The sequence below is a fragment of the Lutra lutra genome, chromosome 6 (assembly GCF_902655055.1).
Source record: "Lutra lutra chromosome 6, mLutLut1.2, whole genome shotgun sequence".
NCBI lineage: Eukaryota > Metazoa > Chordata > Mammalia > Carnivora > Mustelidae > Lutra > Lutra lutra.
This window is the reverse complement of record NC_062283.1, coordinates 21,269,676-21,293,301: the sequence shown is the minus strand read 5'-3', so window position 1 is coordinate 21,293,301 and position 23,626 is coordinate 21,269,676. Positions and strand designations below refer to the sequence as shown.

The 23,626-nt window shown below is 36.8% G+C and overlaps 1 protein-coding gene across 2 annotated transcripts in view; it reads right to left on the bottom strand.

Moving 5' to 3' along the window:
* F13A1 (coagulation factor XIII A chain) overlaps nt 1-23,626 on the bottom strand; it is a 165,934-nt gene that overhangs the window by 82,788 nt on the left and 59,520 nt on the right. For both annotated transcript variants that reach the window (XM_047734490.1, XM_047734489.1), the window contains exons 5-6: nt 11,004-11,122; nt 8,055-8,162 (exon numbers count right to left, since the gene is read on the bottom strand). In XM_047734490.1, coding sequence (XP_047590446.1) covers nt 8,055-8,162; nt 11,004-11,122 — 227 coding nt within the window. The remainder of the gene's footprint in view (nt 1-8,054; nt 8,163-11,003; nt 11,123-23,626) is intronic.

Sequence of the window (23,626 nt, the reverse complement as noted above, 5' to 3'; positions counted from 1 at the left end):
AATGCAGATGGGTGTGTGCCATTGCCACTTTTCCAAAACACCACAAAGAAGTAGTATCTTTACCTTTACAAAGGTGGCACCAAATCACATTCAGTGTACTCTTACTGATTATCTGCACTGATACCAGCACTACGGCCACCATTAAAAGTTCTGATTGGCAATTATGTAAATTTTTGACACAAGAATGGGGAAACAAATTATTATTACATATTCATGGTTTTTCGGTAGATGGAAAGTTTCCAAAAATAAGATGCATATGGGGAAATGTGAAAAACTCCACAGTGGTGGCATGACAGAGGACAATGGTCATTGAGCACCTAGGTCCTCAATTCACCCCAATACAGGCAGTTTTAGCTGCTTATAAACCAAAGGCTCAGCTAGATGGTGCCTTTTAAATTTTTATTTTATTTAAAAAATAAAACTCTTAGGGAACTATGCTATGGTTGGTCTGTATAATTAGGGAATAGATTTCATGTTTTTATCTCTGACTTCACAATTTATTTGGGACGACTAAGGGTGGAATTTCTAACCCAGGTGAATTTTTAAATGTAATTTGAGTAGTGATACTAGTTTGTTGCTTGGAGAGGTTTGCTTGATGTGAAGCCTACAGTAGGATGCCAAAGTCAACAATTGGAGGAAAATAAAAGCGTGGTTTTGTAGTAAGCCTCTTGTGGAACTGCTTGGCAAGCTATCAAAGAAGTGATGTCAGAACTTTTTTTTTTAATGCATGCAAAGAAAAAAAAACTTTCTAAATACTAGGACAAAGAGAAGTGAAAGCAAAATGAGTAAGGTAAACAATAGCTCTATTTTCAGCTTATCCACGAGATCATGTATGCCGAAGGATCAGAAGCCCTGGAGTCTGCCTTGTCTGCAAGTTCTACAGCCATTCGTCTTGTATCGGGCCCTACAAAACTCCAGGACCTACCTTCAGTTGTGGTCAGTTTGATTTACTAGCTGGAGTTCAAGATTCTTTTACAACACTAAAGAGTACACCAAACATCGATTGGTTAAAAAAAGTTCACACTTGAGTTAGTTCCCAAAAGACATAGTCAGAACAGGGTATTAATGGGGATTAATGATGGCACTGTGGTTCGATATTAGCAAAAGACCACGGTTAAAAATAAATGTGGATATCTCAAGGGAAGCAGGAAAGTCCAGGCTGGCAACAGTATAAAGACTAGAATTTTAAAATATGAAACTATGTTGACATTTCTCTCCTCTGTCTCTTTCCAAAATTTCCCAATATTGTCACATTATTAATATTAATGTTATTAATATTGTTATTGAATTATGCTCCTAGAGGAACAAATTACCCCCAACTACATTTTCCTGTAGTGCTTTTGGCAACTGGCTCTTCGGGTATAATTTCCACCTCAGAGAAGGGTTTCCATGAATAATAGCACAGTTTATTATTGCTGTGGGCCCTTGTCAGCCATTCTTCTAGCTCTTTGTCCAATATCCCAACACTTGCTAGACCAGTGTTTAGTCCTGGGAAAACTCTATGCAAAGCTTGAGAGATTTGGTTTCCCATACAACCCTGTGCTTATTTCATCAGAGAATATGCCATGTTGTGTTGACATATTTTACTCATCATCCTGTCTTTTCTATTAGACTGTAAGGTCTTTGAAGGCGGACATTATGTTTTGTCTACACTGTAACTGAGTATCTAGACTGGTAGGTTCTCAAAGGTTCTCAACAAGTACTTGTTGAATGAATGAGTTAACATTGAGTATTTTACTACTATCTGCACCATCATAACAATCACTACCACCATCACCAACATGGTCATCCCATGACCATAATCATCACCACCACCATCATTGGCACCATCGTCAACAACCAATACCACCATCAAACAATATTTGGTGCTTATCCTCTTTGGAACTCTCTCCTGAGGGACCCAATGCCTCTAGCTATTAAGAATTTTCTGGTTTAAACCTTTTTTCATTTATTCCCTGTTTCAAAATTCATTTATTCTGGATGTTCTGGATGCCATTTGGTTGGTGGTGGTTGTTGTTGTTTTCCCTAGGAGACAGCTACTTAACTTGATGTTGTAATTGTGTTATAGTACTAACATGTTGGTAGTGGCCTTCTAAGGTAATATGATCTGACAGCAAGAACACTATTTACTTCCAGTTCAGCCATTTATTTGTTATGTGACCTTAAGGGACATTATTTCCAAGGGCTTCTTCCCCTATCAGACTCCTGGAGAGTCTTGTAGATTTCATGTACTGATACTGTGTGCATTTCAACACAGATTTTCTGTTGATAAACTTTCAACTCAAAAGAGGGAACCTGGGGGCACCTGGGTGGCTCAGTGGGTTAAGCCTCTGCCTTCGACTCAGGTCATGATCTCAGGATCCTGGGATCGAGTCCTGCATTGGGCTCTCTGCTCAGCAGGGAGCCTGCTTCCCCCTCTCCCTCTGCTGCTCCCCCCACTTGTGCTCTCTCTCCTTCTCTCACTCTCTGTCAAATAAATAAATTCTTAAAAAAAAAAAAGAGGGAACCTGTATGGAGGTGAAATATTAGGAATTTCACAGAAAATAAGCAAGTGGTATCCACAACAGTGGCCACTCAAGCAGCAGTGTATCTCCCTGGAGAGCTTCTCTGCCCACAGTTGCTGCCAGATCCAGTCAGTCATGGGACAGGTAACCTAACCACCCAGCTGCCAGGCTATACTGTCATTGCCTTTCCCCTTTCCCAGAACCATGTTGTTTTTGTCTCAGATGGCATAACACACTGTTCAGATAGTCTGACAGAGGCTCAGAGTCCATGCCTGGTTTCTTCACAGTGATTCAAGGCCAGCAATGGGATGCTTTATTAATGCCCTGTGAGCAAAATGAATTTTCAGAAGGCACAAAGCATACTTCTACAATTTTCCTGGCACATTTCCTGGCAATTGTTCTGGTGGGGCCTGTCACATCAGATTTGAGGTAGAAAGAAAACAACAATCACACAATGTAATTTAAAGGAGAAAGTATAACTTTGGGCAAGTTTCTTCTTTTTTCTAATTTCCTCTATTTAAAATTTTTCTCTCTTCAGTCAGTCTGCAGTGTGGCTTTGGTAAAATGTACCACTCAGTATTTAGAAGGGCCTAAATAAAAGTCAGCTTATGTAAGGTTATAACATCTCAGACCCAATGCCCCAACAATGAGATTATAGGACTTTTAGACTTTCTTTCTCTTGTGAAAATCCACTAGCCCAAGGCTGTCCAGATTGTCATAAACTTTTCTAGTTATCACATCAAAGTGAAATAACAGCAACTCAAAATGAGGACAAAATAAGATACTGAATTTATAAAGGAAAAAAAAAAAGAAGAAAGGAGAACATTGGTTTGAAGAATAAAAGGATATATGTGCTACCACTGGGAATAGCAAACGTGATTTGAGCAGAGAGACAAAATTTTGTTTTAAGGATGAAGTGAGGCTTGGAGAGGTTGAGTGATTTGTCCTGAGTCACATAGTAAGTTAATGGTAGAGTCAGAGCTGAGGGTTCTGATCTGACATGGGCCAGAGCTCTTCCCATATGATGCTGCCTCCACTTTTGTTTCAGTAGAGAAACGAAAACCAGCAGGTGTTGATTTTTTAAAATAGATTTTATTTATTTATTTGAGAAAAAGAGTGAGCGAGAGAAAGCATGAGCAGGTCGGGGAGTTGGGGAGGTGTAGAGGGAGAGGAAGAAGCAGACTCCCCGCCAAGCAGGGACCCCAGTGTGAACCTCAATCCCAGGATGCCAGATTTATGATCAGAGCTGAAGACAGATGCTTAAACAACTGAACCAACTAGGTGCCCTGAAAAGCAGCAGGTTTTGAATGAGTTAAGGAGGGTGAGAGGAGAAGGTTATGTCCATTGCATAGGCTGGGAAACTGAATCACAGGAAGATTTAGTGCTGTGGTCCTCACTGGGGATAGTTTTGACCCCCAGGGAACATTTGGAAATATCTGAAGCCATTCCTGGTTGTCACAACAGGTGGGTGGAAGGTGCTACTGTCATCTCCAGGGTAGAAACCAGGTATGCAGCTAGAATCCTCTTGTGCCCAGACCAGCCCTGACAACAAGGAACTATCCAAGGTCATCGACACAGGACCATAAAGATTTTTATCTGGGGATTATGCCCTCAACAACCAGATTTATATTACTATTATTATCATTAGAAATTTTTCACACCTGAATTATTGTCTGTACTCATTTAGCATTACACATCCACCAACTCCCTGAAAATCTTCAGTGCTAGACTTTGTCATGACCACAGCAGGCAAACTTGTCTTTGGGGCCTCAATCATCTGCTCCTGCCTCTTGTTGCTACTGGGGCCTCTTCAGGTTGCTCATTCCAACTCCTTTGTGGCAGAAAATGATCCCAGGAAACTGAACTGAAGGCAGTGCCATACCCCTCCCAGAGAATTTGCATGTCACCATATCTGGCTGTTCTAGCGCTGGTATCCTGTGAAAGGAATTTCCAGCCTGTGAGATCAGGCTGGGCAGATATATAAGAAGAATTCCTAAAATACCCAGCAGCAGCCTCTGTTCTTCCCGCCGACGAGGCCAGCCCCCCGAGGAACCAGGCACAGGCTCCTCTGCCTTGGCATCAATGTTTTGACTGGACTCTAGCAACTTCAGAGCATTTTCTTTCTGGGCTAAGAATTAACACATCTCATATTTTAAGGCAAATTTTTGAGAAATTTGAGGGGGATCTTTGTTTTGTTTTTCTTTCAGTCTTTGTTTAACTTCACTCAACAATTTCAGGATAGATATCTAGAATTTGTGAACAGGAGAGGAACTGCCTCAATGACCAGAATTTTCAGATGCTCAATATTTCACTTTCTAAAATCATTATAACTGAATAGATTTTGAAAAGATTTACAGAGCTCTTCTAAGGATTAAAGGAGAAAATGGATATGAAAAGGCTTTGAAAGCTATCAAACATGTATTTTGTGTATGTAAACAACAATGGGGATGGAAAAAACTACTGTCCAAAATGACCCAGGATTAAATAATCAACAAAATTTAAAGAAAACATTCAGAATGGGAGAAGATATTTGCAAACGACATATATGATAAAGGGCTAGTATCCAAAATCATAAAGAACTTATCAAACTCAGTATCCCCCAAAATAATCTAGTTAAAAAATGGGCAGAAGACATGAACAGACATTTTCCAAAGAAGACATTCATATGGGTAACAGACACATGAAAAGATGCTCATCATCAGGGAAATACAAATCAAAACTACAATGAGATATCACCTCACACGTGTCATAATAGCTAAAATCAACAGTACAGGAAACAACAGATGTTGGTGAAGATATGGAGAAAGAGCAAGAAACAAAGAGAAAATTTGCTTTTTTTTAGAAAAGCAACTCTCAAACTGTTGGTGGGAATGCAAATTAGTACAGCCACTGTAAAAAACAATATGAAGTTTCCTCAAAAGGTTAAAAATAAAGCTACTTGATGATCCAGCAATTGTACTACTAGGTATTTATGCAAAGGATACAAAAATACTGATTCAAAGGGACAGATGTACCCAGATATTTATAGCAACATTATCAATAACAACCAAATTATGGAAAGAGCCCAAATGCCCATTGACTGATGAGTGGATAAAGAAGATGTGGTATATATAATGAAATATTACTCAGCCATCTAAAAGAATGAAATCTTGCCATTTGCAGTGATGTAGATGGAGCTAGAGTGTATTATGCTAAGGGAAATGAGTCAGTCAGAGAAAGACAAATACTATATGATTTAATTCATATGTAGAATTTAAGAAACAAAACAGATGAGTGTATGGAAAGGGTGGAAAACAGAGAGGCAAACCATAACTGACTCTTAACTATAGAGAAACACACTGACGGTTGATGGAAGGGAGGTAGGAGGAGGATGGGTTAAATGGGTGATGGGTATTGAGGGCACTTGATGTGATGAGCACTGGGTGTTATATGTAAGTAATGAATCATTAAATTCTACTTCTGAAACCTATATTACACTACATGTTAACTAACTAGAGTTTAAATAAAAACTTGAACCAAAACCAAAACCAAACCAAAACAAAACAGCGCAGGGTAGGGCCTCTGTCCCCTAATGCCCAAGACTACTCCATTCAAAAATAAAGCCAACTCAAACCAAACCAGCCCTCCCCACCTATCCCCATAGATTCTGTCTAGTTCTAAATCTTATAATTGGGTTATGGATTTTCAAAATTAGAACTCCATAGGCTTTTTGTAACTAATAACACTCAAGGCAATTTGCATTAAGATTGTGTGCCTAACACAAGATTCTAGCGCTTTTACTTGGCTAGATGCCACTAGATAAAGTATTGGGTTAGCTGCTTCATGTTTACTTCCCTCTTGCAGTGGCTTGTGTTAGGCCGTGATTTTTAAATTAGTAAAAATATTCACAATGTATGAGTAAGCTTAGGCTGGTGAGCGTGCCATTTCAGAATGCTAAAGAAGGTATTAGTTCATATTTAACCACTGAGAGCTGTTGTTTCTTTCTCACTGCAAACCTACAATGGTAACTTCAAAGAAAAAGAAAAATGGGAATCTTGTCTGGGAAACAGGAATAGCAGTGATCACCTACAGGTCTAATAAATATTGTTATAAATAGTTACTATAAAGAAATTCCTAAGTTCCTTAGAATTCACCATGTTTTCATTATACAATGTGAACTAACTACAAAAAACAAAATTGTCTTAAGATATTGGCTTTGTCTAAATAAAAATAAACAAAAATACCTAAAAAACAGCACTTCTTTTTTTTTTTTTAAAGATTTTATTTATTTATTTTGACAGAGAGAGATCACAAGTAGGCAGAGAGGCAGGCAGAGAGAGAGGAGGAAGCAGGCTCCCTGCAGAGCAGAGAACCCGATGCGGGGCTCGATCCCAGGACCCTGAGATCATGACCTGAGCCAAAGGCAGAGGCTTTAACCCACTGAGTCACCCAGGCACCCCAAAAACAGCACTTCTTAAAAGCTAACCAGAAATTATATTTCACATCATTCTCATTCTAATATGTTTGCATGAACAATATTGATTTTATTTAACTCCAACCAAACTCAAAGACAAAATTCTTCCAGAGAGAGAATTTGTTTTATAGAAAACTTAAGGAAATTAATAAGATAGATTTATTTTTTTTTCTCAGTCTTTGTATGAAATAGTATCCTGCTTAGTGTTGTTGTCAGGAATATTCTGCTCACTGACCAGATTTGGTATGCTTTAATGCACCAAAGGCAGGATCCATATGCTGTATTTATCAGGACAGCCCAGGACTACACAGTACCTGGGCATCACATTTTATCCACTTCACCACCTGACCCCAAACCTTCCTATTAATGATAATTCTATTCCCCCTCCTAGGAGCTATTCCATTGCAGGATCTCTGCATTTTTGAAGATGTTTCAGGATCTCCCTTAGAGAGCAGCATGGAAGGAAGAAATTGTCTAGATTGGGAGACTGCAGACCTGGGTTTCAGCTGAGGCTTTGTAACTGACAAACTGTTATCACCTTGTTTCCTAAATTGTAAAATGGTATGCATAATGTCTTCCCTACTCATCTCACACAATTAATGTGAAGAATTAACTACAAACTATAAGCTAAACTAACTTTCATAAACTATAAAGCCCTATGGTGAAGTGTTATTATAATAGAAGCTAGGATTTAGACTCATTTACTTCTTTATTCTTATAGTGGGTGTGAAAATGGAGAAAAGCTATATGTTGCAATTCTCTCTCTCTCTCTCTCTTTTTTTTTTTGGTGCTCCTTGATGTTTCTTTGTTTGATCAACAGATTATAGTTGTTGACATTTTCTCATGGTCACTCCTCAGTCCCAAGGCAAGAGATTCTAAGAATAAGTGGTCTGTGGTATCATGTCATCTATCACCATTTGTCTGAAGCCAAAGAAACATATAGTACTGAGATAAGATTTTGTTTCATAGCATTAGCAAGTCCAGGGAATTCAAATAAAAGTTTAAGTATAAGTCATCATTTCAACAACTCTTAATGAACTGGCATCTATACTGAGGCAAATGATGTGTAATCAACATAGTAATCAGTAATTGCTTACCATTGCAGACCCAACACGGCTGACTTTGATGGGATTCCCTCTACCAGAAAGATCCATCTGTGCTTTGTCCATCACATACAGGCAAGCGTCAAGGATGCCATCTTCAAACTATTTGGGAAAAATTAAAAAATAAAATGAAAAATATGAAGAAAGAAAAAAAGAGAAACTACTTAATGTCCACTCTGCAAGCCCAACATTCTCTGCCAAAAAAAAAAAAAAAAAGGAAAGCACAGCCTAATGTTTAGAGATGCGCATTTCATATAAAGTAATCACCCATAATCTTTAGTATGAAATATTAAAGTAGGAGGAAGAAAACATCCTCCTTTGTTTTTCAGTAAAATGGATAAAAACTTAAAAGCAAGCTAGAAACATCAATAGAACTACTGGAGACCTGGTATACTCAAGGATCATGAACTGACTTGAAGTTCTTCAGAAAACGTGTAAGTTAATTTAGAAGATTTCTTCAACATGTGGGCTCTAGTGCCAAAGGCAAAGGAATAAATGATGTACCAAAGTCAGGCCAAAGTTTTGAGACCTCAAAAATAACACAAATCCTTGCACATCTCAAAAATAAATGGCTCTCAAGTGTGTCATAGGGAGGTATTTCAGACCTGTATACCTTGCATTGATAATAGTAGGACACCTTGTGTCATGAATGATTGTCCAAGTTTTTTCCTCTTTTAAAATAAGGGAGACTCCATGGTCTCTTTGTCTTAAAGTCTTAAAAGACTCTACCTTTTAAAACAAGGTAAACTCCTCCAAAGAGAGGGCGGGAAGGTCTAGAGAAAGATTACATTATCAAGGGAACAGATTAGAAGTCCGTTCCATTGCAGGATCTCTCTGTTCTTAAAGATGTTTCAGGGGGCGCCTGGGTGGCTCAGTGGGTTAAGCCGCTGCCTTCGGCTCAGGTCATGATCTCAGAGTCCTGGGATCGAGCCCCGCATCGGGCTCTCTGCTCGGCGGGGAGCCTGCTTCCTCCTCTCTCTCTGCCTGCCTCTCTGCCTGCTTGTGATCTCTCTGTCAAATAAATAAATAAAATCTTTAAAAAAAAAAAAAGATGTTTCAGGACCTCTTACAGAGAGGAGCATGGGAGGCTGTTCATAGTTTGATTTCCTTAGAAAGAACTACTGGCACCATGCAACACCAGAATTTTTTTTTTTTTTTTAAAGAAAGGAACAAGGAAAAAATAGTAATAAAATAGCAAAATGGGGAAATTTCACCTATACTGGATCTCACTGAATAAGAGATCTGAAAACCTTGTATATCCACCCACGTACTTGTGACAGAAACCACAATTTTAATGGCTAATTACTATGTAGTTCTTTATTAAATCTAGTTAAAACACCAACTTTCTGGGGACCCTAAACTGATAGGATGGATGTTACAATGTAAGGGCACTAGTTCTTCAGATATGTAAAGAATTCATCATTCTGGTTCTTATTAAGTACCATCTCTCAGTCTGTGGGACATAAAAGAGTGAACTGGAGAGGTAAAGAGATAGTCACAGGACTAGTTGTTTGCCTGCACCATTGCAAACTACTGGCTTGGATATTTGTTTGGACTAAAAGACCCAAATTAAGGGACTCTGAGTGACAACAGAGACAGATGGTGGCTCTGCTCAAGGGTGTCTACCCAAAGGCTACTCAGCATGCTGGCTGAGGAGAACCCTGATCACTTGGGATTCTTTCCCACTCTTCCCTGTTGCCCACCTTGGTGTCTTCTTTCCTTATTAGCTCTCTACAAAATGTTACTTTGGGGACACAAATAGAATCACACCTAAACATTAGGAATTAGGGCACTAGACAATAGGCAATATCATGGGTTGTATGTCATTCAGGAGGGGAAGGCTTGCAACCAGGAAGCCAGGCTGGGATCCAAAAACAGGAGAAGAGCACACAGATGAATAGCTTGACAGGACATCAGAAGTGCAGGTGACCAAGGCTGAGCACTGGGCATGCAATTCTCAGGAGTTCAGGTGGAGAAGTGGGTTGTAAAGTCAGGCAGACAAGACAAGAACTAGTGATGACATTGATCCCAATGGCCAGGCTGGATCAGAGGTAAGGGAGGCAGGGAAAGCTCATATGGAAGTCAAAAGAAGGCATCAGAAACCAAGAAAATATGATGCAACCTGGTGAGGCCAGGTTCCACGAAATCTACCCTCCTGGATACACATAACAATGGTATACAATTCCAATCATCTCATCCATACTCTCCGAGAATGACACACTCATCTTTTCTCATGTTGCTAATGAAGGGTCTTCACTGAATCACAGGACATACATTCTTAGGGGAATATGGCAGAAATATCAGTCACTTTTTCCATTGTTAGAGATATCCAACTGAAATAGTTTGGATTATTGAATATCTTAAATGGAATACTATTTATTATTTTATATCCAAACAGTAATGTGAGATTCTAGTTGATAAAATGTCTCAAGGTAAAAGTCCAGTGGGCCCTTCTTTGATGAAATGGTGATAGTCTTTTCTAATTCTAATTTCTAATTTTCTCGGATCTTATACTAACAACAATTTAAAAAAGGGGATTTCTTTGAGTTGAGAACACACCTTGCAGTATCCTTTGCAGCAGCATCAAAAAACTTTACCTTATAAAAAAAGGAAAAAGCCTATTCCGTGTTGAAGAACAAGGTCTAAGCTAATGAGATTTGACTGTACTGGATGCCAAGCATTTCTCACTAGAATGCCATGTTATCCATAGAATCTCTGATCTCGGTAACCTTGTAATACCTGAAGATATGTGCTTTCAGTGGATAAATTACATAGTTGCCTTTCGAAGTCTCTGCTCATGTGTTGTCGGCCTTGCAGTCTCAGATCCTCAAAAGCAGGAAATTGTGTATGTCTGATATCAACATATGGCCTTGTAGTGATACATGTGACAAAAAAATATTAAGGAAAAATGTCCTTGACAATGACAAATGTTAAATGGCTCACCTGACCATAGCTCCAGCTTCTACTCTTGATGTCATTGAAGTCTCCATAAAAAATAACCCCAATGTCATTCAGGACATATTCTTCCTTTTCTTTCTCATCATCCAGGTACACAGCATCCTCTGTGTCAGAATTCAAAGATAATGACCATTATCAAACCAGACTGCTTTAATATACTTGTAAGTTTGTTCTGGTCCTAAGTGGCATTTTAATCAACTAAATGAAAAACAAAAAAGTCTTTTGTTTCACTAAAGAGAGCTCATTTCCCGATATGTAATTTCGGCAATGGTGAACCTAATCCGTAGCCAAGATCAGCATCCAAAGGATGACATTTGTCAGCAAAATGCTGACAAACTCTGGTTCTTTAAATTCCAAGTAGTACAATTAAATTGACATGTCTCATTAAACATTTTTAGGATTCTGGGACATCAGTAGTTTCAGAATCAGAATTCTGTGATGCAGATACAAATCTGTTACACAGATCAAAAAATAATTTCCAAGCTATTAACATTAATAGGAAACTAGCTGAACTGAAATGATTTTTAAAACAAGGCTGGGATGTGTTAGAAGAATCTGGCATGGTCTGTCCTGCCTGGTGTGTGGCCTCATGAACAGGAGGAGACAGGCTGGGGGTTGTTTCCTAACAGTGAGCAATCCTTGTGGATGTGCTTGCTGGTAAGTATGTGTGTCCGACCAGTCTTCCAAGTCAGCTTCTTCCACTGCAAGGGCTTTTCTCCCTGTGGCCATAATCTCAGGAAGGCCACGCTCCCCATCTGTCTGCTTCATAATTAGCCTGATATTTATTTCCAGACCAGGTATGAAAGCCGCAAAAGCATCACTAACAAAGGCGGGACCATACAGGTACGCTCAGGTAAATTTGCATGGTTGGAATAGGGAGACATTTGATTCTGACTGGGGACACGGTTTATTATGTTTCTCTGGCTCCCTATTACCTTTTCGGAGTTGTATCCTCCTCATTCTTTAAGACTTTTATCATTTTCTTTGGAGTAGATGTCAAACTTGGCTGCATATTAGAATCATCTGAGTAGATTTAAAAACCTTTGATTCCATCTGAACTGAACTCTAGATTAATTAAATCAGAATTTCTGGGGGCTGGGGGCAAGATCCAGATATCAAGTGTTTGTTTATTTTTTCCTTTATAATTTTATTTATTTATTTATTTATTTCAAGCTCTCTAGTGATTCTGATATGCAACCCAAACTGAGAACAAATGCTCTAGCCCTTTGCTATTCAAAAGAATCATTGAAATACCAGTAGCTTCAGCATTACCTGGGAGTTAGTGAGAAATGCAGAGTCTCAGGCCCCAGCTCAAGACCTAAGGAATCACACTCTGCATATTAAGATCTGAAGGGGATTTATGTATACATTAAGGTTTGCAAAGCATGGCTCAGTCCAGCCAGTTTAGATCCCCATTCTGGGTTATATTATAGCTGTGATTAAATCTCTTGGAGACTCCTTGGTTTTATCTTCTCCCCAGTACTTTCTTATATCTTCCTCTTTCTACTCTCTACCTCTTGCCTACTATTTGGTTGGTTTTCTGCAAACACACACACACACACACTTACACAGATACTAAGGTCCAAAAACTGCACATATTTAAAGTGTGCAATTTCACAATCAAAATAATACAGTTATCCATCACTCCAAAATTTTCTTGTGTTCCTTCGTAATTCCTCCCTCTGGATTCTCTCTCTGACCTCTCACTCCTACCAGGGAGCCATTAATCTGCCGTCTGTCATTGTAAATTCATTTGCATTTCTTGGAATTTTATATGAAAAGAATCCTCAGTGTGTACTTTTTTGGGGGTCTAGCATCTTTTATTCAGGCTAGTTATTTGAAATTCATTGATGTCATATCAATAGCTCATTCATCCCAAAGCCATTTCATGTTTCCAGGGAAATCAGAGTCATACGACAAATGTACTGCAGCCTTCCCTCTTCCCTTGCAGATGTGAGCTCTGATGCTTCACATTGGCCATTCAGGGTCTGGAGACAGAATGCCATGGATTTACCAGTAGTCTGTGCCTAGGCATATGGCCCCTAAACCAAAGTGAGAGCTTCCTTTCTAAGTGGAACAAACCAGAGCCGTGACAACTGTGTTAGAGGTCAGTGTTTCTGAGCAGAAATATGAAAGAACACTTTTAAAAGAAAATCTCATAAGGGTGAGTGTGAAGGGGCATTGACCGTTTACATGCATAGTCCTCCACCAGATATAATCAAACACCCTGGAAAGTAAAGGCTACTTTTGCTTTCATCTTTTTATAATAGTGGCTTAACTATTGTGACCATTGTGATAAAAAACATCTTAGTCAAGTGGGTTTCAGAGGCCTGTTACTGAGACAGAAATCTCCTCTTAAGATCACTGAAGTCTAGAAGTGCCATTTGGCAATGTGTTTTTAACACGTTTTCATTATAATATGAGATGTTTATAGCCTTGTCCTATAAGATATTAGAAATTGGATTGTATTATAGAGCTACTATAATTTAAATGGTTGGTATAAAAATAGATTAATGGGTCTAAATAGAGAGCTTAGAAATAGATGTTACCGTATGCATGTTTCTATGAAATCAATATATGATAAAGAAAATACTATAAATTAAAGATGACTGGAGTGTTTATTAAATTCAGCTAAGAAAATTGGCTGGTTGTGAAAAGTAACTTCTCTGTACATCAAAATAAATTGAAAATTAATTTAAAACCTGAATTGAAAAAGAGAAAGCATAAGAAATTTAAAATAAAAATAAAAAATTGAATATTTGGTCTCTAGATGAAAAAGTTTTATCTAAACAAAAATAATAGAAAAAATTTTTAAAAAGATTTAAAAATTTTTATTATTTATTTATTTATTTATTTCAGAGGTGGAGAGGGAGAGTGAGTGTGAGTCGAGGGGTGGGTGGATGGGGCAGAATGAGAGGGAGAGATACAATCTTCAGCAGGCTCCACACCCAGAGCAGAGCCCAATATAGGCCTTGATCCCACAACCCTGAAATCATGACATGAACTGAAGAATTGGAAGCCCAACTGACTGAACCACCCAGATGTCCCTCAGTTTTTTTTTAAATATAAATATAGCTTTTGAATTTCAGATATAATGTAATTTAAAAGTGCACTAGAGAAATATTTGCAACAACAGAAAACCTTAGCAAATTTTCCTTATACATAAAGAATTTTAATAAACTGATGAGAAAATCAAAAGTGCTTTTAAAAAGTCAACAAAAGGGGGACGCCTGGGTGGCTCAATTGGTTAAGCAGCTGCCTTCAGCTCAGGTCATGATCCCAGCGTCCTGGGATCGAGTCCCACATCGGGCTCCTTGCTTGGCGGGGAGCCTGCTTCTCCCTCTGCCTCTGCCTGCCATTCTGTCTGCCTGTGCTCGCTCGCTCTCCTCTCTCTCCGACAAATAAATAAAATCTTTAAAAAAAAAAAAAGTCAACAAAAGGAAAATGGTTTCACAGAGAGGAAATGGAAACAGAAAATAAATATATAAAGACAATTTTAACTTAGTAACCTAAGAAGTGCAAAGGTTTGCAAGTAAATTTTCATCCACAAAAATATAATTTCAATCTATTTTTATTCTTTTACAGATAATATTTTTAAAGTTGGCTTTAAGATTTGTTTTTTTCTTTGAAGTTTTGACATTTAAACAGTTTGCATCTAGGTGTGGGTCTTTTTTCATTTACTAGGTTTGATATACTCTGATCCTTTACAGTTTGACAATATGAGTTTTTCTTTAGCTCTGGGAATTTCTTTCTCTTTTATCTTTGACTATTTTCTTCTTTTTATTTTTCTGTATTTTCTTATAATAAAATGCCTTTTAGGCAGATGTTGAACTTTCCAGATAATCTCCATTCCTCTTATTCCTCTTATCATACTTCTCTATCTCTCTCTGTCTCTCTCCTTCTTTGTCTGTCTCTCTATATATGATATATATACATATATATGTATTATATAAGAAATATATGTATTATATAAGAATGTATATTAAGAAAGAATATCATCAGCACTTCCAGAAGAATTGAGGAATTCCTGGGACAAAAAAAATGGTTGAATGAAGTATGGTATATAATGAATAGCTATATAAAAACACTGGAAAGATCTCTATATATTGCTGTGGAAGAATATCCAGGATCTCATTAGGCAAAAAAAAGTGCACAAAAATGTATATAGTTTACTGCCTTTTATTTAAGAAAGAAGGGAAGTAAATAGATAGCTAGATACATATTTATATACATTCACATATGTGCTTATATTTTTAAATGTAGAGATAAGCCAAAAATTAACAAAATTATTATCTAAAGTGTAGAAGGGATGGTTGGGAGTTAGACTATCTCTCTAAAGTGTCTTTATTGCTTTGTAACTTGACTTTGGGGTTACATAAATGTTTTGTAAAGTCACAAAACAAAACTAAATAGAAATAAAAGACAAAGCAATTTTTAAATAAATGAAGCCAAAATGGAGCAAATGAACATGACTGTGTAAATAGATTAGTGGATTAACCACAGAAAACTATTTCAAGTTACTTTAAAACAGAGTAATTTCACTATATATCCCCAGAGTATTTTCACTATATATCCCCACTATATATTCTTTACCATAAAGAAAAACTGTAAAATAACTATATTGCTACTAATAATATTGATATTGCTATTTTGAAATAAATATAACATAAGCAATCATGTTAATGACATTAGAAACCAAGATCTGCAGGATAAGAGAAAAAATGCATAAGCAAAATCAAATAAATAAAATTTGAAATCTTGTATTTTAACTTCAAGCAACTTATTACATAATATTCCTTTGCAAATCATTTTAGATTTAGTGCTATTTTTCCTCAATTGCTTTACTAATTTTTTTTTTTATATCTGGAGGGAAAGGCATTCTTTCATTTTTCTTTTCATAATGACTTGCAGGCCTGATATGATACTTAATACTGTAGCTGCCAGAAACTGGTATTGTAACTCTTGCTGCTACGGAGTGAGAGCTGGACTGATTTTGAATAAGAATGAAAGGATTAAAAAATCTGATTTAAAAAAGAAGTTTTCTTTAAAATCTTTGTAAAATGGGGGCATCTGGGAGGCACAGTCACTTAAGAGTCTAACTCTTGAATTCACCCAGGTCATGATCTCAGGATTGTGAGATCAAGCCCCACATCGGGCTCTACACTGGACATGGAGCCTGCTTAAGATTCTCTCTCCCCCTCTCTCTCCCCTTCTCCCTTCCCCCACCCCCCCAAAAAAACCCCAAATAAATAAAATCTTTGTAAAATGGCTGTAAGACTGACTCATCCTTGGAAAGCATCATAACTGATTGAGGTTTACATGGTTGCTGGCCCTCCCAGCTCCAAACATTTCTGTAAGTTACTGTGTGCCCGTGATTCCTCTTTTAATCTTATATGCACACTCATTTCCTTACTCAAGAGAAAGAAAAACATATTTAAAAAAAAGAAAAAATGTGGGGTGCCTGGGTGGCTCAGTGGGTTAAGCCTCTCTCTTCGGCTTGGGTCATGATCCCAGGGTCCTGGGATCGAGCCCCGCATCAGGCTCTCTGTTCAGCGGGGAGCCTGCTTCCCTTCCTCTCTCTCTCTACCTGCTCTCTGCCTACTTGTGATTTCTGTCTGTCAAATAAATAAATAAAATCTTAAAAAAAAAAGAAAAAATGTATTGAATAAATAAACTTAATATATAAAATTATTAAATACTTCTTTAAATAATGTAACTTAGTCATTACAGTATGTCAATGATAAATTCAAAGAACTTTTTTTTTCCCCTGAAAATGCTACCTGGAGACTATTTTGCAAATGTAGGTGTTTTGTAAAATAATCTTGAAAACATACATTGACATGTTTTTGGTCAGATTGCATTAGGCTTAATTTGTTTTGTTTTGTTTTTAATTTGAAAATGACTTTAGTATGGAAAATTCCATGGTTGCCATATTCTGACATTAAGAGATGTATATCAGAGCAGTAATACTGCAGAAATATTAATGAGTATAAACTTTGGGGGTGAGGGGCTTATGTGTTTCTTCTCTGCCTATCCTTGTCAATTAAGGTATTTTTTTTCTTGACTCATAAATCCTTTGATGCTTTTAGCCAGAAATTAGCCTTATAAAGCTATTTTTGAGTATAGTTTTTGTGGAAAAAAAATTCGCTTTGGTAATAAATTTTCCAAGCTGAACTCACTCTAGCAAGATATTTTTCAGTTCTTTTATTTTATTAGGCTCTGCACTTTTTCTGTAATATTTTGTAACACTTGACTTTTTTGTATTTTTGCCACTTGAAAGGTTGGTGTAGTTGGTCTGTAATTAAGTTTCAAATTTAAAACCACTGTTAGTTTTGTAATCAAAATATAGGTATTTTTGTCTTTGTACATGTCATTCCACCTACAGCTCTACCTGGAATCCCATTGATCTTCTAGCTACCATTTATTTCTTCACAGTTCACAAATGAAGAATATGAAATTCGGTGAATGCAGTTACTAATCCTGTTGGGGAATGACTCTCATTTAACCAAAATTAAAATGTATTTTCACTAAAATGAAGATACAAGTTGATGATACACTCTGAAGTTGGAAGACCTTCTCACTTAAGACTCTGAAGTGATTTATTCAACTAAGTTCTAGGTTACTACTCTTTACTTTGTTCACCCATTGGGGATTGTGATTTTTTAAATGTTGAAAGATGGCCATTCTAATGACTGTCAAATATCCGTTTTAGGAAGATATAGTATGAAAAATTTAAAAAATATGTATGAAGGAAGAGACTGGTTATCTCTTCCCATATTGTTGTGCTTATTCTCTTATGGTCTACAAATACATTTTTGGAAGTTTGCTTTCACCATGATTTTTCATCAACAAATATTATTATGAGATTTTTTTCCATTTATACTAGTCCCTGAAATACTATGAAGTGTTTCAATCAGAGCATACTATGATAATCAGAAATCTAATTCCATTAAAATAAAATATCAAACAAAAGAATTTTTAAAAAAATAAATTTAAGTTGAAAATATCAGTAATAGCTCATGATACATTTTCTCTTTAGAAACCACATTGTTAAATTCTATCCACAGAAAAGAAATAGAAAAAACAACCAATATAGTAGCAATGAATCTCTCGAGCCTGGACTATGGTCTCTAAGTACCATTCCATTCCCTTCCCCCTTTCATACTAGAATGTACTCAGGTTCCTATGAGAAATGACTCATTACAAATCTGGGTAAGGAAATGTACAAGACCAGCTTGAAATACTTCTTCTTACCAGAAAATAAAGAGGCTATTAAAGATTCTAGGAGTCATGACAAAGGAATCAGAAATAAACTTGAAAGCTCCCACTGTCCAAGAATAAGACAATTCTAGTATCAAAAAATAAGTCATCACAAAGGATTAAAAAAATCAATATTCATAGATTTATAGTAATTTTAAAAATTCATTGGTTATCTTTGCAGGTTGCTAAAAACCAACTCATTATTCTGATAACTTAGAAATAAGGAAAGGGACACATATCTAGACTTCTTATATGAATACTTCCTCAAGGCAACAAAATAATTGATGTTAATAGATGCAGAAGGAATGGTAGATTAGAATATTGCCATTTTGCAATCCCTAATGAAATAATGAATCTAGGCTAAAATCATTTGTTAAAAGGCTAGTGGGGAATTTCATAATGGATGTAAGACTGACAAAACCTGATCCTATTGATAACTCTAAACATCACTAAAAGAGGGGCAACCAGACATCATGTATCTCCTGATGGGATGGATGCCCTGGGAAGTGTACAGTATGACTTACATAGTATTTTTGCTCTACCTTCTTATCCCTAACACAAAAAGAAAATTATTCTCTTGAAGATAAATCTGATTGAGTCTCAGATCAAACTAACCACTTAATAAATAAGGGGCTAGAGGAATGTTACATGACACCAGGTGATAGCATAGATACAGCAAAATCTTGATAACTATTGAATCTGGGACATATGTAAGTAGATATTAATTGTACTACTTTTTCTACTTTTGAGTTGTTTGAAAGTTTTAATAATAAAAATAAACCCTGCTGAAGAGCATAAGAGAACTTGAATAAATAAAAACATTAAAGATGTTTCTAATTGCTTATGAAGATTCAAAATTATAAAAATTTATGAATTCTACCCAAATTAGTTTCTATATTAAATGAAAACCCAACCAAAATTCCACTCATACTTTTTTAGAATTCTGCATGCTGATTTAAACGTTTATCTGAAAAGACAATGTGAAAAAATAACCCAAAAATAAAATGTTGAAAATAAAGAAAAATGGGGGGAATTTCCCCATGGTAAACTGAACTTTGGTTCTAATCCATCTGATCCTGTATCCACGCTTTTGTCATGTAACTACATATCCTTCTTTCTAAAGGTAGAATGTCCCCCTTTTGACTTTGGGGCTTACTTTGGCTGAAAGGGTGTTGGTTGATGTGATGCAGGCAGGGGTTTGAAATGTGCTTGCACACTTGAGCATATGCTGTTGCATTTCTGCTATCACCATGAGAAAAACATATCCTAGCAACCCCACTAGCCACAGGAGGATGAGAGACACATGGAGCACAGTATCTCTACAGTGGGGTGGTAAGGAGTGGGACCTCTCTGGCTATTCTCAGTGCAGAGCTGGCCAGTCCATTCCAGTCTACAGTGGCCCAACCATAGACAAGCCAGATCCATGAGATAACATGCTTGTTGTTATAGACCAGTGACATTTTCTGGTCCTCTCCTAATGAGCATTACTGTGATTATAGCCAGCTAAAACAACGCTATAATGAAAACTGATTTTGACATAGTAATAGATAAATACATGAATAGAGCTAAATGTATATTAAAACTTAGTAGATGATAAAGATGGCATTTAAAATCAACAGGTAATGATATATCTGATCAATAAATGATGCTTTGATGACTGGCTATTCCTGTGAGAAAAAATTTTCCCTAAGATCTTTTTCTCCCACTAACACAAAATTTATCAATAGATTTAAAAAGATTCATGTGTGTCTCTTCCTGCCAACCCTTAATTCACCTAAATTGTCCCAGATATGAACAGGTCAAGAAATGCAATGTTCAATATATATATACAAAATGTTGAACTTCATTAATAATTAGAGATACATGAATTAAACCATGAAATGTTAATGTATTACCAAATTTTGTCCATCATGTTAGCAAATATTAAAACAAATGATAATACCTGGTGTCAATGAAGGCATGAAGATATGAATATTCTCTTGTGCTGTGCTGTATTATAAATTGCAGCAGCATCTTTTAAAAAGATTTTATTTATTATTTATTTATTTGACAGACAGAGATCATAAGCAGGCAGAGAGGCAGGAAGAGAGAGAGGGGGAAGTGGGCTCCCTGCTGAGCAGAGAGCCCGATGTGGGGCTTGATCCCAGGAACCTGGGATCATGACCTGAGCCAAAGGCAGAGGCTTAATCCACTGACCCACCCAGGCGCCCCTACAGCAGCATTTTTAAAGGAGTAATTTGGCAGTATCTATGCAAATTCAAAATGTGAATTGATTTTGACCAAGCAATGCCATTTCTAGATATACGTTCTACAGAAATATGTCTGTTTAACATCTATGTGAAATATTCAATATAGCACAGTATGCTATTGTGAAAATGGGAGGAAATTAAAATATTTGTAAGCAAAAGACCAAATTGATTATGGTACAACCACACCCAGTAGTCATTAAAAGGAATATGTATGTACTGATATATAAAACTTTCCAAGATATATTACGTAAGGAGGTAAAGAATAGAGACATTGTATAAACAATGTCCCCTATGTTTTGGGGAAAAAAAACTCTATAGAAGTATATATGTAAAATTATAGCAAAGTATCCAGAACAATACAGAAATCAAGAAAGTTAAAGTTAACAATCCAGAAAGTTAAAGTTTTCTAAGGAAGTGAGAATCAGAGAGTAGTGAGAAGGAAATTTCACTTTTTACCGTATGTATAACTACATGTGTTATTTGAAAAGGACATTCAATTAATTGAGGGCAATTCAATTAATTGTCAGATTAAAATTAAAATCATTCAAAAATTCATCAAGGGGTGCTTGGGCGGCTTAGTTGGTTAAGCAACCAACTCCTGGTTTCCAGTTAGGGTTGTGAGATCGAGCCCTAATGGGGTCAGTGCTCAGCATGGAGTCTGTTTGACATTCTCCCCCTCTCCCTCCCACCTCTACCCTACCCCCTGCCCATGCATGTGTGCATGCACTCTCTCTCTCAACTAACCAGATAAATAAAATCTTTAAAAAAATGCATTAAATGGATGGAAATACACCAAAATGTTAACAGTGTCTGTGATTTGTAGATCTCTGAGTTCCTTTCATGCTTCCATTATTTGTATTCTATAAGGCTTTCATCATTAGATGAGAGTTTTAAGACATTTTTAAAAAGTTTGTTTTGAATGTTGCATTTCAGTGATGCACCTATTTAATAAGAGGTTATGTTCAGCTCTTAAATATCACTTTTTCCTCCTTAGTAGATATCATCATATAACCATGCCTTGTAAATTTCCTTCAGGTCTCCCTGCATCCTTTTCTTCCCAGCACAGGTTGGATTAAACCTTGTTCCCCTAGTGTCCTATGGATACTGCAGTCACATCCATCTGTATGGAGATTATTCTGTAATTTTGTTATTAATTGAGAATGCCTGTTTTTAGTATTTACCGTGTGCCAGGAAATTTCTGAGTATGGTAAAACAACAACAACAATAAACTCACTGAAACTCCTAACACCTCTAAGAGGAAGGTATTACCTTTCCCTCATTTTATAGATGAGGAAGCTAAGGAAAATATAAGTAAAATATCTTTGTTAAGGCCATAGTGCTAGTAAGAGGTGAAATCAGGACTTGAATCCTAAGCTGTTCCCCAAGTAGACTATGACTCTTGAGTCCAAGGGATCAGGTCTTGTATCCCCAGCACACAGGACAGAGAGCCTGGGAACATAACGCAATAAATGTCTACAGCAAGATTGAGAGGTGGGGATGGATGTCTGGAGCTTGGAGAGTGAGAGAAGAAGAAAGTGATGGATTTACTATTGGTGTTATTACTATTAATGCTATTAATGCTATTACTATAATAGCATTAGTGCTATTACTAGCACTATGGCCTTAACAAAGATATTTTACTTATATTTTCCTTAGCTTAGGTTATTATCGATGGGAACTTACAAATTTAAATGGTAAACTATGAATAAGGAGGAGTTTGAGACCAGGCCACCCTTTTCCTTCCAGAGGCTGAATTAAATCTCACTTCACAACCAGCGGGCATAATCATGAATCTACAACAAGCCAAGGAAGTCAAATGGGAAGTCTTGATTTTAATTTTAAATTTATTTATGATTTTAAAAGAAGATTGAGGGTAGAAAGCAGTGCTTTTTTTCCCCTGTTTTTTTTTTTTTCAGATCTGTCACTTTAAAATATAGTTGTCCAAAGCTAAGATTAAAAAAATAAAAAAAAGAAATTACATCACCATGGAAACTCCAAAAAACTCCCTATGTTTGATAGGCTAACAAAGATGGAAGACTTAATCATTTGTCTCTGGACACTTTTATTGTTGGTGTTTTGGTGTTTTTGATTGTTTGTTTTAATTTCTGGTTTGTTTCAGAAGCGTATTGAGGTTTTATTAGATTCTGGAGCAAAAACTGGTTCTCTACCTTTGTAAAATGGAGGATGCTACTAAAAGTAAAAACAGTGACAATAACCCACTGTTCTAGATACCAATTTGAACTGCTGGAAAGTGTGTGTGTGTGTGTGTGTGTGTGTGTGTGTGTATACAAGTATGGGGATTGGGAGCTATACCTCTTAAATCTATGCAAGTTGGAAGCAGGAGGTAGGTCTAAAGAGATCATAGAGTTAGAAGCAGCACCAAGGACCTACTGACAACTTCTTGATACTAAGTGACCTCTGGCAAATTAAACTCAAGAGGAAAACAGATTCCACATGGCATCATTGGCGAATATGGCATGATACCTCCATCTGCTTTCAACATGCCTTATAAAGAACTGCCTTTCCAAGGTTACTGATAGGAGGCAAGTAGTAAAGAAGAATTATCTCATTTATTTTACTATTCCTCTGGTGGGGATAACGTATTAGTTTAAACAACAACAGCAGCAACAACATTGTGGGCTGAGAATTTTGGGATTCACTTATAGGGCTGATTTTAGCCCCCTTGGAAATTACCACTTGCCTCCCCACACACAGAGAAAGTAAGAATTTATGACAAACATGTAAAAAGGAATGCTGAGCCTATTCATTTTAGTATCTGTATAACTGCTTTGAGAGAAGGATGGATATTCATCACTGCCTAGGCTGAAAATTTCCTTTTGCTTATTTACATGCTATTTTAAAGTTAAAGTAAGTCCCATTTTGAAAGTCCTTAAAGTCAAGCTCTGCAAAGCAAACTCAGGGGTGAAAGAAAACTACAGTGCCAGGAATGTTATCACATAAGTTGTCTCTGAAGAGACCGCCTACCAGCTTAAATCAGAATTTGGTTTTGTTTCTGATCCTTTGGAAGAAATAATAGTGTGGTTCCTTCAAAAAGGCAAAATGTGTCACCTCTTTAGAGAAGGGAAAAATTTTGAGAGA